This window comes from Salmo trutta, chromosome 1, assembly GCF_901001165.1.
Source record: "Salmo trutta chromosome 1, fSalTru1.1, whole genome shotgun sequence".
Lineage (NCBI taxonomy): Eukaryota > Metazoa > Chordata > Actinopteri > Salmoniformes > Salmonidae > Salmo > Salmo trutta.
The window spans coordinates 57788566-57804997 of NC_042957.1; the positions used below are offsets into that span (position 1 = coordinate 57788566).

A 16432-nucleotide genomic window follows, 5' to 3' on the forward strand; every position below is an offset into this window, starting at 1 on the left:
TATTGGGAAAGGGATGGTTGTGTGTGTGTGTGTGTGTGTGTGTGTGTTTGGGGGTGTAATTGTCAAGGGAAGATGGCGTTGGAACCGGGGGAGCGGTGGGAGGAGGGTGAGGGGGTTGAGGAGGAGGGTGAGGGGGTCTGGAGATGAAATAAAAATGATAGATGACTGCTTTCTGTCATGGACAGTTATTTAGAGGTTCGCCGTAAAGCTGTCCGGGGAATGAACAGATTTTAGTCTAATGAGCAGAAAGGAAAGCCGTTAAAGTGGCGCGATGTGCTCAGCACTTCTTCCAAATGAAATAGTACCATTTCCCCCTCATTAAAATGCAAAGGGTTCATATAACATACAGCAATAAAAGTGGCATGTAGAGGGAGAGAGATAGGGAAAACCCCACTGAGCTTGTCTCATCCCTCCATTACCCTGACCATGAGGAATACCAGCCTTCGACAGGGAAGGTGCCAACAATATCGCTCACTCAATCTCCCTTATTCGGTTAGCTCTGTAAAAGTCAATCTGGCGCACTTGGCAAATCCATCCACGGCAGCAGCCTCCCCAATCTGATAACAGTTGCTGGGGCGGCTTGGTCTTAAAATATTTTTCCGGCTTTACAGTGCACACCCCACAAACAATTGCTCAGGCTGCCTCCACTCTCTCTGTGAGGCTTGGATCATCCACTTCTTATCTGGCCCACAATTCTATTCCAGATCCACTTTGATCTACAGAGAATTGTGTGTTAGAAGCAGGTTGAGACTGAGCCAGATTCTAATAAAACCAGTGGGTAGATGTGAATTGGGTCTGTGTGATAGAAACACTGCTAGAGTGTAGTAGAGTTAGAGTGGTGCTAGACTAGAGGAGTGTAGAAGAGTTAGAGTGGTGCTAGACTAGAGGAGTGTAGTAGAGTTAGAGTGGTGCTAGACTAGAGGAGTGTAGTAGAGTTAGAGTGGTGCTAGACTAGAGAAGTGTAGTAGAGTTAGAGTGGTGCTAGACTAGAGGAGTGTAGTAGAGTTAGAGTGGTGCTAGACTAGAGAAGTGTAGTAGAGTTAGAGTGGTGCTAGACTAGAGGAGTGTAGTAGAGTTAGAGTGGTGCTAGACTAGAAGAGTGTAGTAGAGTTAGATTGGTGCTAGACTAGAGGAGTGTAGTAGAGTTAGAGTGGTGCTAGACTAGAGAAGTGTAGTAGAGTTAGAGTGGTGCTAGACTAGAGGAGTGTAGTAGAGTTAGAGTGGTGCTAGACTAGAGGAGTGTAGTAGAGTTAGAGTGGTGCTAGACTAGAGAAGTGTAGTAGAGTTAGAGTGGTGCTAGACTAGAGGAGTGTAGTAGAGTTAGAGTGGTGCTAGACTAGAGGAGTGTAGTAGAGTTAGAGTGGTGCTAGACTAGAGGAGTGTAGTAGAGTTAGAGTGGTGCTAGACTAGAGGAGTGTAGTAGAGTTAGAGTGGTGCTAGACTAGAGGAGTGTAGTAGAGTTAGAGTGGTGCTAGACTAGAGAAGTGTAGTAGAGTTAGAGTGGTGCTAGACTAGAGGAGTGTAGTAGAGTTAGAGTGGTGCTAGACTAGAGGAGTGTAGTAGAGTTAGAGTGGTGCTAGACTAGAGGAGTGTAGTAGAGTTAGAGTGGTGCTAGACTAGAGGAGTGTAGTAGAGTTAGAGTGGTGCTAGACTAGAGGAGTGTAGTAGAGTAAGAGTGGTGCTAGACTAGAGGAGTGTAGTAGAGTTAGAGTGGTGCTAGATTAGAGGAGTGTAGTAGAGTTAGAGTGGTGCTAGACTAGAGGAGTGTAGTAGAGTTAGAGTGGTGCTAGACTAGAAGAGTGTAGTAGAGTTAGATTGGTGCTAGACTAGAGGAGTGTAGTGGAGTTAGAGTGGTGCTAGACTAGAGGAGTGTAGAAGAGTTAGAGTGGTGCTAGACTAGAGGAGTGTAGTAGAGTTAGAGTGGTGCTAGACTAGAGGAGTGTAGTAGAGTTAGAGTGGTGCTAGACTAGAAGAGTGTAGTAGAGTTAGATTGGTGCTAGACTAGAGGAGTGTAGTAGAGTAAGAGTGGTGCTAGACTAGAGGACTGTAGTAGAGTTAGATTGGTGCTAGACTAGAGGAGTGTAGTAGAGTTAGAGTGGTGCTAGACTAGAGGAGTGTAGAAGAGTTAGAGTGGTGCTAGACTAGAGGAGTGTAGTAGAGTTAGAGTGGTGCTAGACTAGAGGAGTGTAGAAGAGTTAGAGTGGTGCTAGATTAGAGGAGTGTAGTACAGTTAGATTGGTGCTAGACTAGAGGAGTGTAGTGGAGTTAGAGTGGTGCTAGACTAGAGGAGTGTAGTAGAGTTAGAGTGGTGCTAGACTAGAGGTGTGTAGTAGAGTTAGAGTGGTGCTAGACTAGAGGAGTGTAGTAGAGAAGGATCTCCTACCAGCATACAGTTCAGGACCATAGACAGCTCCCACCACAGGGTTCAGCTTCCAGCCTATGGAGGGAGAGAGAGAGAGGGAGAGAAGCCCAAACTAGTAAATATTGTCCTTCATGTACAGTATCTGAACAAAGTTGTAGCTTAGACATGAGGCAGATCTTACCATTTGTGTACGGGTTGGCAACTTTTTTGTTTGTCATCACTCTTGCTGTTGCATTATTCACCTGTTCCCCCCCAAAACAAAATGGTGCCACAGTTATAACATACCCTTCCAAAAGGCAGACCAAATGACTGGCAGAGAAATACCACACAGATTCAGTAAAATGTGTCAGAATTATGCAAATTACCATAGAGGTTCACAAGACTGGAGAGGTTAAAATAGCCAGAGGAGACAATGGCCTTGAATCACCTTTACATGAATTTATTCCTCATTTACATTTTCTTTTGAGATGATTCAGTTACTGTAGCAAGTGGGAAAGCATGCACCAATTACCTACGGATATGAAAGAGAAAAAGCCAAAAGCAACACAGGTAATTGGTTGGATAAACAAATGGATTCAAAACAAAAACAAGAAGACAGACCCCTTAGATTTCCTCCATATTGGCCTGATGGGAATGTCTGAATAGGGGCCTTCATTTATAGTAAACAAGACCAAAATGAAGGGAAAAAATAAAAAAAATGGGCAAGACAACATTATGTCAACAGGGTGTGTTGGTAGGTAAGTAGACAGGTCTTCTTTATCCAGACGTGACAGTGAGGTCCTTATGGGATGATGAGAGCATGCATTCCCTCTCCAGTCATAATGATGAACAACTTGCACGTCCATCTTGACATGTATGGTTTCCTAGTTCCACTGAATGCTTCTGACACGTACCATTATGCATGCACGCACGCACACACACACACAGCGGGCACATGCTTATGTGCAGGTCTCTTGTGGGACAAAGGTGAGAGCAGGGGCATGGGAGAGGTCAGCAGGCAGGAGGAAGAAGAAGAAGAAACAGGAAATAAGGAAAAGCACCTCTATTTTGCGTCCCTCTACGATTGTACCGTTTAGTTTCTCCCGCGCACGGTCGGCATCTGTGCTCGTTTCAAAAGTTACAAACCCGAAGCCCTAAGAGAGAGCCACGTGTGTCACCAGGCCAGTAAGACAGACAGGGACAGGAAGGTGGACAGGGTGGGTAAAAGATTGGGTAGGAGGGGGATTAGAGAGGAGGAAGGAAAGAAGGAGAGAAGAAGGAGAGGACTAGCTGAGCAGCAGGAAGTAGAGATGTATATAAGCGGTGTTATTAATTGTGTGGTTGTTAGTGAGACGTCAGGAACAGCAAAGAGAGATCCAAGGAGAGATAAGGATGACAGCCTCACACACACTAACAAACCTGCCTGTTTTACCCAATTAAACACCACAAACCACCTCTGGAGAATGTCTCTGAGCATCGCAGGCATTACACTCTGTTACGCAACATTATAGTCTAATCATTATTGTGAAGACTTCAACAGTAGCCTTATGAAAAACAACCCCCAACCCCCATTGGAATGAGATGAAGTTGAGCAAGGAAGGAATATTCATAAATTCTTCGAGCAATTTAGTTTAATTCCATCATCAACCATTTCTAATCCATTACAATAGCCAAAGTATGCACTGTAGCAATTAAATTAAGCCATATGTTGTCTCTTTTTCTTAGACATATCATTATATTAGTATTCATCATTGTATTAGCTGTGTCTAAAATGTGATGGGGCATTTACCATGCTATCAAGGCATGGGTTGGTAGTAAAGGTACATACATATCACCAACAACATATGTACATTAATAAATCACATGCTACCTCTAAGGAGGTGGAAGAAAAAAACACTGGCTTTACAATAGGGATGTCGCCTTTAAACTCACACCAAAATACCCTCCTCCCCATCCCCCATCTTCCACCCCCACATGCCCCCTCCCATGAGGCCTTTGTCACCAGCTTGAGTTATGGGGACTGGGAGACTGGGCCTGAGATCCATCACCAGCCTTCAGATATGCTGGCCCAACAAGTCCCAGTCCTTTGGTTTCTATATATACATATAGAGGGATGGGAGGGAGAGGGAACCACGGCCAGGCTGATAATTGCTTGAAGATATATAATACATGTGAGAGATGGAGAGCATTGTGATCTTGTATGCATACACAGGATCTCTGAGCTCCTATTCCTGGCATAAATAACACGGTAGCTGTCCTTGGGGAGAGGGAGATAAAGAAATAAATTCAAAAGGAATTGAGGGCAAAATTAATCCTTTGGACATTTTGCCCGACTATGGTTGGCCCCTCTATCTTTTTTTATCATGCACAAATAATTAGCTTACACGGAGGGAGAGTGGAGCCACCATTTTTCAAAGGAGACAAACATATTGAATGCAAATTGCCAAAGCTTCATAGAAAATAGATTGTTTATTAATGGCCTGCTAGGTTCATTATATAGCGCGCAGGGTGCAGGAGAGAGGCATCATGGGTAATGGCTTTGTAGGGCACAAACAATAAATGCTTGTTACAGCAGAGGAGGCAGCTTTATCCGGTGCTCAATCTTGTCTGGCTGTGGGGGCTGAGTTGGAGCAGAGTATAGGTTCCCAGATGGAGGCTGGCTGCATACCTTATACAGACCCCAAACTACCAGGTAAGAGTGGGAATCGATCCCATTCATGGTTGAACACCCAGCTAGAGGAGGCTGTCTAATTTATGAATGGAATGCTCTGGAGCTTGGCACAGACGATTAAATAAACAGTGGATGACTGTTTATGTTAAACAGTCATCCACTGTATAATAAACAGCACTGTCCTGTTTATGTTATATAGGACTTGGTATAGAGCTACTGTACATGTATAGACACTGAGTCAGTTTTGGCGGTGATGGTTCTATATTTGCTATAGCACTTGATATTTGATCTGGGTTGACTATTAGTCTCTAAACTAGAGGTCTGTATTCCTGGTCCAGAGAGCTACAGTACTGGACTAAGTGCATTTTGAAACAGCTCAATCACAGATTGATTGATTGATTGACAGGGGTAATGATTCCCCAACTGGAGCACAAAGCTAGAACAACAACTAAAGAGGCAGCAGAGAGAGGAGTGAATGTCTGAACGCAGTTCTCCAGCTCACCAGGACCAGGCTTAGAGAGCAGTAGTCTGAGCCAATGTACACATGGCACTAATGCCATCATTACTAAACAGAAGAAGTACATGGTAATGAAGCAGCTGGGGTTCTAGTTCACTTACCTTGGATCCTCGCTCATTAAAGATAATCTCCACATCTAGAATCTTTCCAAATTGCTGTGGCGAGAAAGGAGACAAGAGAGGAGAGATTAAGTTATGAAAAGAGTAAGAAAACGGTTATTGTTGCCATGCCAAAATGTTACAATTGTTATGCAATGATTTCAAATATATATTGCGATCTGATCAAATTATCTTTTTTTTATGCAAAATAAAGTTACTGTTTTATCTGTGTTATTTCAATGTCATGAAATCAATGATGTAAAAAACTGTGAAAACAAACATTGTAAACACAGTACAGTTAGAGTAACAGAAGATATTTCACACAGAGAAAAGCTACATCAACATATGGCAAGGTGGTTGTTTGTAAGGTTGTGTTGTGATGTGAAGCAGCTCCTGAGGAAAACTCCTTTTCTCAAATCCCTGAACCGATAGAGAGAGATAACTGATAGAGACAGAGAGATAACCGATAGAGAGAGAGAGATAACCGATAGAGAGTGAGTTAACTAGGCTTTGACATAAAGAGAGACAGACCAGCAGGCTTCTGCCTGCCCAACAAACAGGTGGCTGAGCTGTCTCTCTTTCTACATAGGTACCTACCATTTTCTCTCTCTTTCTCCTCCTCTCCTTTTCTCGCTCTTTGTTGGTGTGAGTGTGTGTTGTTTTCTCAGTGAACAGGACTCGAGGGATGGTCCCAAGGGGTTAACGTGCTCAAGCCTTTTGATTTAACAGGCTCGACTTTGGATCATTAGAAAACAGAGGAATGAAAGCCAATCGTAAGTTCCCCCTAATGAGTGGAGTGAGAGCCACTTTTAATTGCTGTCTACAATGGCCGTATTATTTCATTAAAAGTAATTACCCTGTCAAGCAGTCCGCATCGCCTTCATTTGGGCACAACAGGGAAGAAATAGGCCTTCCATGTGGTTGGCGCTCAATGGGAATGGATGGATCGTTTGACTGAGCCACTAATAGGGGTTAGGAAGAACCGGCTATTATCTGCCTGCTCCGGCCATAGGAGAGTGATGAGAATGATGAGGGGAGTGGGTCTGGTGGAGGAGCTGGGTTTATGGGCTGCTAAAACACATCCTTCATCCCCCAGGGTCAAGTGCTGACCCCCACAACACCTGAGAAAAAAAGTTGGAGTTATTTATGACCTTCCCAACAGGCAACGCCAGGGTAGGCCCAGCCCAGGCCACAAACTCAAGTACATCTTGTTCATCTGGGATTTCAATTCTACATAGGCCCCCTCTCCACATCTGCCTCGTATGGTGCTCAGCTCCATTGATTCCAATTGTAGCGCTTTACCGTACCCAGCTCCATCACACACAGAGGCATTTACATCCCAGTGTGATGCCCCTCTTCGCATGAGATGACAATGCTTCCCCATGCAATGTGCAGATGCTAATTGTTTTAACCAAGAGTAATGGGCTTGTGGCGTCGATTAATTAGTTTCTGGGGAAGTCATCTTAGTGGATTCCCACATGGCACTGGGGATCTCAGCCGCTCCGCTCCCACACTCTCCTCCCTCCCTACAGCCCTCTACGCCCCAGCTCAGCCCCAGCCCAGCGCAAACAGCTGCATCAGCACCAAAGCCAATAAACAATGGCATCAATTGGAGGGGTCTCAGGAGACAGAGACAGAGCTGGGGGACTGATGACACCTCCTTCCTTCCGCACCCCCAGATCAGCCATAGTAAACAATCAACATATCAATAAGGAAATGAGAAAAAGCGTCCGTTGGGGAAAAATCATAGGCACTAGTTAATATTCCTACCTCGAGAACACTTTTTTATGAGGCCTCGCTCATTCGCTCCACTTCCTATCTGAGATGCAAATGCATTTCTACACTGTGATCAACTGGAATGCAGAGCTACCAACCACGGATAGGTCACCGTATGTATCACTGCTTCTGCTAGGCTAAACCACCTGAATGCTGTGAGGAGGCTAGCTATCATTAGCATAATACTGCATGGTGTAGTATGTTAGAGTGCTGCTACTGTCTGAGAGTAGCAGAGAAGTGGCTGGTGAGATAGACTGGAGCTCAGTGTGAAAGCATGGGGGCCAGAGGTCTGATTGCCCAGAGATGTTCGTTCACTGAGATCCCTCGTCCAGCAGCCGAAGAGGAGTACTGTTGAAGAACCCTGGAGCAGAATGAGGGGGACGCCCTCAAGCAGCACAGCATGGTGTGCCGCGCTACCCAAGCTAACGCTAGCTTGGAGTGTTTTCCTTTCACTCCTCTAATCGCCCGCTCTCTCAAATATCACACTTTTCTAATCATTGATTAAGGTCTGCAGCAGTCGCCTTAATGAGGCTTTCATTCTGCGCCTCGTTAGTGACTCAGAGGGTCATCCTCCGCACCCTTAACCCCTACGGAGGGGTAGGGTAACTCTCAAACTCTCCCTCCTTGTTTAGCAGGTGCTAGCTAGTCTCTGTTTTAGCTCTCTGCTGGTGGCTGATGGAGGGTCCCAGCTAAGTGTGCATGTCACTAGAGGGCTGGAGAGAGGGGCTCTTCACAACTTGTGGGAGCAGATGGAGGTCCTGGGGGCTTGGCAGCAGCGCTGGGTTCGGCTGCGCTGCGCTGGGTTCCACTGCTCCACCATTGACACATGCACCATCTCACCGCTGCCTTTCCCTTTCGCTCCTCTGCCTGCCTGTATGTCTGCGGGCTCTGCTCGTGTGTAACGGTAATGGTGTATTGAGCCCCTGGCGGCAGGGCAGCCATTAGAGCCAGAGGGATGGGGCTGCACACCACTGATCACATACACACAGACACAGGGTCATTGTGGAGGCCATATCCAGGGGTGGAGCCGGAGCTGAGCCGGCACGTTAATACAGCACAGACAGGATATCTCCTCTCCCAACCAGCAACCAGCTCTGCCCACAACCATCAATCCCAGGACCCAGCCACCGACTGCCCGGAAAGTTAGGGAGGGGAGGGCTGCTGGGAGGGCCACTATTACATTTGCATCACATATCCATAAGCTGCACACACACGTCGGCCAGGCGCACAAAGCCTCCAAGCTAATTACTGAGGCAATTTGGATTCCACAGGACCTGCTCCAGAGCTGGAAACAATAAACCCAACAATCAGACAGCACAGGAAGGAGAGAGAGAGAGATGAGAGCGAGAGAGAGAGAGAGAGGGACAGAGAGATGAGGAGAGGAGAGGAGAGAGGGAGAGAGAGAGAGACAGAGAGAGAGAGAGAGAGAGGAGAGAGGAAGAGAGAGAGAGAGAAGAGAGAGAGAGAGAGAGAGGAGATGGAGAGAGAGAGAGAGAGAGAGAGAGAGGGAGACAGCAGCCGTGTTGTCCAGTAATTTATTACGTCGTAGCCAGGGCTCTCCTGTAATTAACATCATCAGTTTGACGTCGTCTCCATAACGATGAAAATTAACGCCTGTAGCTTATAATGACCTAAATTAGCGTGCAACATTCAAATTAGATTTTTGGCAATGTTCCCGATTCGGATCCATTATAATTATATACTTTTTTTGTTGTGTTAATTTTAAGGACTGGTGTGAAATGTGAGACAGAGAGGTTACACTTTCAGGGAAAAGAGAGTAAACCTGTTCTGGGATCAGGATGAATGTGTGTCTGGACTTTCTAGACAGAGAGAGAGAGAGAGAGAAAGCGACAATACACACTCCAGGCAGGTACCATGATATGTGTGGGTGGGTAAAGAATGGTTTCCCCCAGTGAGTTCAGGGAGAGGGAAGGGATCTCACCCCAAACATTTGCCGCAGGTCGGGGTCACGGAAGCGGAAGGGGATGTTGGAGACATGTAACCTCTTGGGCTGCTGCTTCTCCGAGGAGTCCGAGAGCTGCAGCTGCAGGGAGACCTCTGATTGCGTCACGTCATCTGTCTGCCAGAGGGAAACAACAGCAGAAAGACACAAGCAGCTCATTAGATCCTACTACTGTACCTTCGGGTCACATGGTGATGGGGAAGAGAGACAGAGGGGGACCGGCTAACTAACTTACTTAGCGTCTGCTATTTTTCAATCTGTCGAGAAGCAGAAAACGCTAAACAGCTGATGAATTATGGTTTAAAACCTGAGGTCATGCATTACAAATCCACTTATTAATCTCTTGCACTTAGCTTCTGGAGCCACAAGAAAGAAAGAATGAGGGGTTTGACAGAAAGGCATGGATATACATCCTAGCGCTTCTGACACATCTAGACTTGAGACACATTATTGGTGTTGTTTGCACATTGCCGTAGGAGTGCAGAGGCCCAGAGCTCCTTTCGTTGTCGACTCCATCATTATGCGAATGCAGTGCTGACATTGTGATATAAATGACATGTCTGATGTCTATGACAAATCCCACTTAGTTCTCTCTCAGACAAGAGTGATGAATTTCAACATGGCTGCTGGCTTGTTTACTCAAACCGACCCAGTTTTAGAGGGAGAGGGTTTCACAAGATTTGTTTCCTGTAAAAACCTTCACTGGTCATCAGAACCATTTACCCTCTCCATGGAAGGATCATTAGGGACCAACTCTGTCTGCATAACAACAGATTGCATCATTTAAATGTGGTTACCAAGATTAAAACCCAGACCTCTTGTAGACACTTCTGGCGTTATGAAATAAATGGAAAAAAAATATGAGAGGTGGGGGGAAAAAGAGAGAGAAAGAAAAAGAGAGGGGAGTGAAATAGGGAGCAAGGCCTGGTTAGATTGAGAGGGAGTACAAAAGCTGTTTGAATATGATATGTAAACTCCAAGGTCCCCAGGGATGTGCTCCTTGAGCAATGGCAAACACTCCATATTACACGGGCTGGCTGGAGTCACATACACAGACACCCCGCGAGTACACACACACACACACGCACACACACACAGACGGAGAGAGAGAGAGAGAGAGAGCGAGAGAAGGGGAAATAAGATAGTGAAGGACGACAGAGTGAAAAGAGGGAGAGGAACCTTAGATCGAGAACAAAAAAGACTGACAGATGTGCACATACAGACAAACACATGTACAGACAAGCACACGTACACACACACGAACACACACACACACACACACACACACACACACACACACACACACACACACACACACACACACACACACACACACACACACACACACACACACACACACACACACACACACAGACCTCTCTCCACCCTCCAACAACCCGCTCCCTGCTCCAAGGCCGTCGGGTGGCTGCAGGCCCCTGGGTGATACATATCCCACCATTTAGGAAATGGGCTAGGGATTTATTCATTATAATTCATCATCACAGTATTATCATTATCATCATGATCGTAATGATGATCGCCTTTATTATTCTCATTATCATAATCACAATCTCCACTGTAATGGCCCTCATTTATTTGCTTTTATGGCCCATTCGGAGATGGTGACATACATTGTTAACACTGACAGTTGTTTGATTCAAGGTCCCACTTAGTCTCCCCTCCAGCCATCCAGGTAGGGCACATTGGTGATGGCAGGTCTGAAAGCCCTGTGTTCAGTGATGTTCAGTGATGTTTAGTCATGTTCGGAGGTTATCGTGTGGAGAAGGGCACAGGAGCCAGTGTAGGGGTGAGCTGGGCTAGCTAGCTCCAGTATCAGACTGGTAGAGTAGTGGAGGGGTGAGCTGGGCTAGCTAGCTCCGGTATCAGACTGGTAGAGTAGTGGAGGGGTGAGCTGGGCTAGCTAGCTCCAGTATCAGACTGGTAGAGTAGTGGAGGGGTGAGCTGGGCTAGCTAGCTCCAGTATCAGACTGGTAGAGTAGTGGAGGGGTGAGCTGGGCTAGCTAGCTCCGGTATCAGACTGGTAGAGTAGTGGAGGGGTGAGCTGGGCTAGCTAGCTCCAGTATCAGACTGGTAGAGTAGTGGAGGGGTGAGCTGGGCTAGCTAGCTCCGGTATCAGACTGGTAGAGTAGTGGAGGGGTGAGCTGGGCTAGCTAGCTCCAGTATCAGACTGGTAGAGTAGTGGAGGGGTGAGCTGGGCTAGCTAGCTCCGGTATCAGACTGGTAGAGTAGTGGAGGGGTGAGCTGGGCTAGCTAGTTCCGGTATCAGACTGGTAGAGTAGTGGAGGGGTGAGCTGGGCTAGCTAGCTCCGGTATCAGACTGGTAGAGTAGTGGAGGGGTGAGCTGGGCTAGCTAGCTCCGGTATCAGACTGGTAGAGTAGTGGAGGGGTGAGCTGGGCTAGCTAGCTCCGGTATCAGACTGGTAGAGTAGTGGAGGGGTGAGCTGGGCTAGCTAGCTCCGGTATCAGACTGGTAGAGTAGTGGAGGGGTGAGCTGGGCTAGCTAGCTCCGGTATCAGACTGGTAGAGTAGTGGAGGGGTGAGCTGGGCTAGCTAGCTCCGGTATCAGACTGGTAGAGTAGTGGAGGGGTGAGCTGGGCTAGCTAGCTCCGGTATCAGACTGGTAGAGTAGTGGAGGGTGAGCTGGGCTAGCTAGCTCCGGTATCAGACTGGTAGAGTAGTGGAGGGGTGAGCTGGGCTAGCTAGCTCCGGTATCAGACTGGTAGAGTAGTGGAGGGGTGAGCTGGGCTAGCTAGCTCCAGTATCAGACTGGTAGAGTAGTGGAGGGGTGAGCTGGGCTAGCTAGCTCCGGTATCAGACTGGTAGAGTAGTGGAGGGGTGAGCTGGGCTAGCTAGCTCCGGTATCAGACTGGTAGAGTAGTGGAGGGGTGAGCTGGGCTAGCTAGCTCCAGTATCAGACTGGTAGAGTAGCGGAGGGGTGGAGTGGCTGGTGACAGAGTGAAAAGGGAGGAAGGGGTCATCAGTGTGCCATGTCCTCCTGTACTAGAGGTTAATAGCCTGAGTTGCCATGTCGGGTCCCAGGGTGACACACGGCAGACAGATGCCCGACTACTGTGGAGGGTGACAAGGCACAGGGGACCGCGGGTCAATCTGTTTCATCGGTCACACATGACTCTATCAACCTTTACCGTATGTTACCAGACTGCACCACGACTGACTCACTGTCCTGTCCTCCAGCTTGGCCACTGGCTTCTCATCATGGGGTCCTCTAGCTGTGTGTTAGCAAACCTTCAGATTCACTTTTACTTCACACACTTCTTCCATACTGACTAGAGGTAAATACGACTGGCACTCATACAGCTATAGCTATTTAACCCAGACTCCATCTGTGGATCTCTGTGTTTCTGTCAGTGAGTTTAGTGCCCTTGTCTCTCCATGGCTCCTCCTGAGGGATCATCTGGATCCAGGCTGGTTGGGAGAAGGTGAGATGGTTACAGTGTAAAATAATTACATGTGCATTACCATATGACAGGGGTCTTCAACCTTTTCTTGCCCAGGGACCCCCTCCCAGGCAACCGGCAATACCCATCATACGTTAGCAAAGACATCTTGTCTTATCATCTGGTGAATGTTAATGTAAAGGAAAAGTTATCAACATTTTAAAATGAATACATTTGGTAAATATTTTGACCTCCTCACATTATAATTGGAAGAGGAAGGGTAAACTCTTGTGTGTAAACTTGGTGTGTGTATGTACTAACATGTACTGTATGTGTAACTGATAGATGCACACACACACACTACACGTTCATGTTTTTACACACACACTACATGTTCATGTTTTTACACACACACACACACACTACACGTTCATGTTTTTACACACACACTACACGTTCATGTTTTTACACACACACACTACACGTTCATGTTTTTACACACACACACTACACGTTCATGTTTTTACACACACACACTACACGTTCATGTTTTTACACACACACTACATGTTCATGTTTTTACACACACACTACACGTTCATGTTTTTACACACACACACACTACACGTTCATGTTTTTACACACACACACTACACGTTCATGTTTTTACACACACACTACACGTTCATGTTTTTAAATATATATAACTTGTCAAGTCTTTTGTCTGTAATGTCTTTTTTGTTATGTTACCCCGGTAAGACTAGCTGTCGCTGTTAACGTCGGCTAATGGGGATCCTAATAAATCAAATCAATAACTAACATAGTCTATTAGTTAGAAAGGTAACTCCAAACTCATTTTCGCCTAGAGCAGCTGTTTATCTGGTTAAACAAAGGTTAGCCATGTGTTGGTAAAAATGAATGTCCAAGTCAAGAAAGCTTTCCAGCAGCCAGCGGCACTTGCCACACTGGTAGCCTTTTCACAGGTGCTGTTTCAAAGCCTATGTCAGATACTCCAATGAGTGTAATTGGCTCAATATTAAGAGTTGAAGAATAATATTGACATCATTAGAAATATGATATTCTCGTCTGTTCTACAGTATGTATATAATACAAAATGTGTTTACTCTGCGGTTACTAGCAATATTCATAAAAACAATGGGGGGGGGGAAATCCACTTAATTAAAAAATATATATTTCCACGACCCCTGGTTGAATAATCCAGCCATAGGAGACCCCGTTCAGTGGCACTTTACCGACCTGGCAGCTGCTGTCACAGTCATGACGAGCGAGGGAGGCTGATGCAACCCCAGGCGTCACCCGCCACCCGCCGCTACTGTCCCCGCCAAGCGTAGCTGTCATCTCGGGCGGCGAGTCACCCACCCTGCTTCCTGTTCATTCATTCCTCTAACAGACTCCCTCGCCGTTATTTGCAAATCGCTTTCAAAGTGCTGTGCTCAGCACATTCCCCCTCCTCTCAGTGGCATTACAAGCACATAATTGAAACTATCTGATTGGAACGCCGCCAAGCAGGTAGATTACATCCGATTAAGTGGGGGGGATACCGAGTCGTCGCTCACAAGAATTATAATGCCTTCCTTTAATGCACCCCCCCCATCTAATCCTCCATTGTTTGTCTCTTCTTCTCTAAAGAAGCTGTAAACAAATCCCTTCTTCTGTCACCTAAAATAGCAGGGGGTGAGAGAGAGGTAGAGTAGAGACCCCCCTCCCTCCCTCCCCCTGGCCTGCTATTCATATAGATAACACAGACATCCCCTTTAACTGGGTCATATATACACTCATCATCCAGGCCCTAAGAGTCATAGGCTGCTAGAATCTCTTGCGAATCGCAAACTCTCTCTAAGAGAGATCGTCTGAGTGAGTGTGCATGCTCTTCCATGTGCTTGAACTGTATGTGTGTCTGCATATGTATAGCCCATGTGTCTGTGTTATCACAAGCTCCCAGAATCCACTTTGGATAGTCCTCATGCAGCTGACACAGACTTTGAGAAATCTGGAATTGAGTGCAGTCCTAACGACACTGCCTTAATTTGTTATCTGAATAAAAAGAATGATAACTCATGAAATCCAAACCCAACCTTGGACTATTTGAATGGCGCTTGCTAGATAACGAGCTACGCTTTTTTTAAACAGAACTTGCTGGCATCCCCTTTCTACAGTCCCATTCTCTCTCTCTCTGAGGATTTGGAGAAAGTTTGACTGCCTCTTTCTATCCTCAAGTCACCCGCTTTCATGTGAGTGTTGTTTGAACATGGGAGTCACACAGCAGGCCCCAGAGGTCTGAGTCTGGACAACAGCACCTCCCTGGAGTAGAGGAGGACTGACTGACTGGAGAGATGAGGAGAGAGGAGAGGCAATCCCTCATTAAACACACACTGCCAACCCTCTGCTGGGAATTCACACAGAATCCATACATTTCATTCTCTTTTCGTCATGACTCTTTTAAAGTCTATAAGTTTTCCGAGACGGCCAGAGTAAAGCACTGAGGAGTGGGAGCCCAGTGAGTGCTGATCTGCTCCCCAATCTGTGTTTCTGCAGGGTGTCCTAATCAAAGACACCCGCGCCCTTCTGTGGCACCCAAAGCAAACAGGCTGGGTCATTAAAGCAGGGGAGCGCAGCGCGGAGCAGCAGTGGTGGTGGGGAGTGCTCCCCTACACCAGCGGCCCCAGGGATTAGCCAGCCACTCTGTTTACAGCCCACTAATCTGATCCCTCTCTCCTCACTGGCTGGGAGAGATGGAGAGAGAGGGGTAGAGAGAGAAAGAGAGAGTGGGGGAAAGAAAGGGAGGGAAAGGGAGAGGAAGAAAGATAGTGAGAGAGAGGGAGGGAGGGAGCCGTGAAGGAAAGTAGGGCCGTCTCTCATCTCTCCATGGCCACGTCACTTGGCTTTCTTCACAGCGGGTGGAAAGATGAAATGAAATATAAAATGGCGAGAGGAGAAGTGAGTGGCGTAGGGGAATGAGAGGCAGCGACACAGCAGGGTTCTGAGCAGGGGAGTGGAACCTCCTGCTAAGTCTCTCCTTACTCACTGAACACAGTGTATCTGTGTAGCTGCCATTAAGAGTCAGCCATGATAACGGAGTCACACACATCTTCCAATCAAACATGATTCCATTACAGAGCAATGCTACAGTTATACACATGGCCTTGCTATATCTGTACCTGTAATTCACAGCTGATTTCTCCACCCATTATCCATGGTGCTTCAGTGCTTCTATGGTTAGGAAAATGGAGTTGTTAATGATGTTTTTCATGGGTGACTTGAATCCCTCAGGGGAGCAGCCTTGACCCCCAGCTGACCTCTCCCAGCAAGTGTTTTCATGTGAGAGGAGGAGAGGAAGAGAGGGAGGAAAGGAAGAAAGGACGGACTGAAGTCACATTTTCTCCCGCTGGTATTATCAGGAGTTAGAGAGGGGGAGACTTCTGCTGAATCCTCCTCTCTGATCCTCAACCACCTCCAGAAAGGGTGAATCCCAGGTTATGGCATATTTTAGATATAAAATATATTATGTATACTTTCACTTAATTTAAACCACATGTCAACGCCTACCTGGTGGGCTCACATCGCTATAGTGTTTGCTCTGTCCAATCAGTCCAAAGTATAGGCTGCTGAATATGCTGAACTCAACA

At 46.7% G+C, this 16432-nt stretch overlaps 1 protein-coding gene across 5 annotated transcripts in view; it reads right to left on the reverse strand.

The window, feature by feature from the left end:
• LOC115202501 (RNA binding protein fox-1 homolog 3-like) overlaps positions 1-16432 on the reverse strand; it is a 130527-nt gene that overhangs the window by 25666 nt on the left and 88429 nt on the right. For 4 of the 5 annotated variants that reach the window (XM_029766652.1, XM_029766663.1, XM_029766656.1 and 1 more), the window contains exons 3-7: positions 9346-9483; positions 5631-5684; positions 3403-3495; positions 2544-2604; positions 2384-2437 (exon numbers count right to left, since the gene is read on the reverse strand). In XM_029766652.1, coding sequence (XP_029622512.1) covers positions 2384-2437; positions 2544-2604; positions 3403-3495; positions 5631-5684; positions 9346-9483 — 400 coding nt within the window. The remainder of the gene's footprint in view (positions 1-2383; positions 2438-2543; positions 2605-3402; positions 3496-5630; positions 5685-9345; positions 9484-16432) is intronic. The other variant, XM_029766653.1, reaches the window with a different exon arrangement.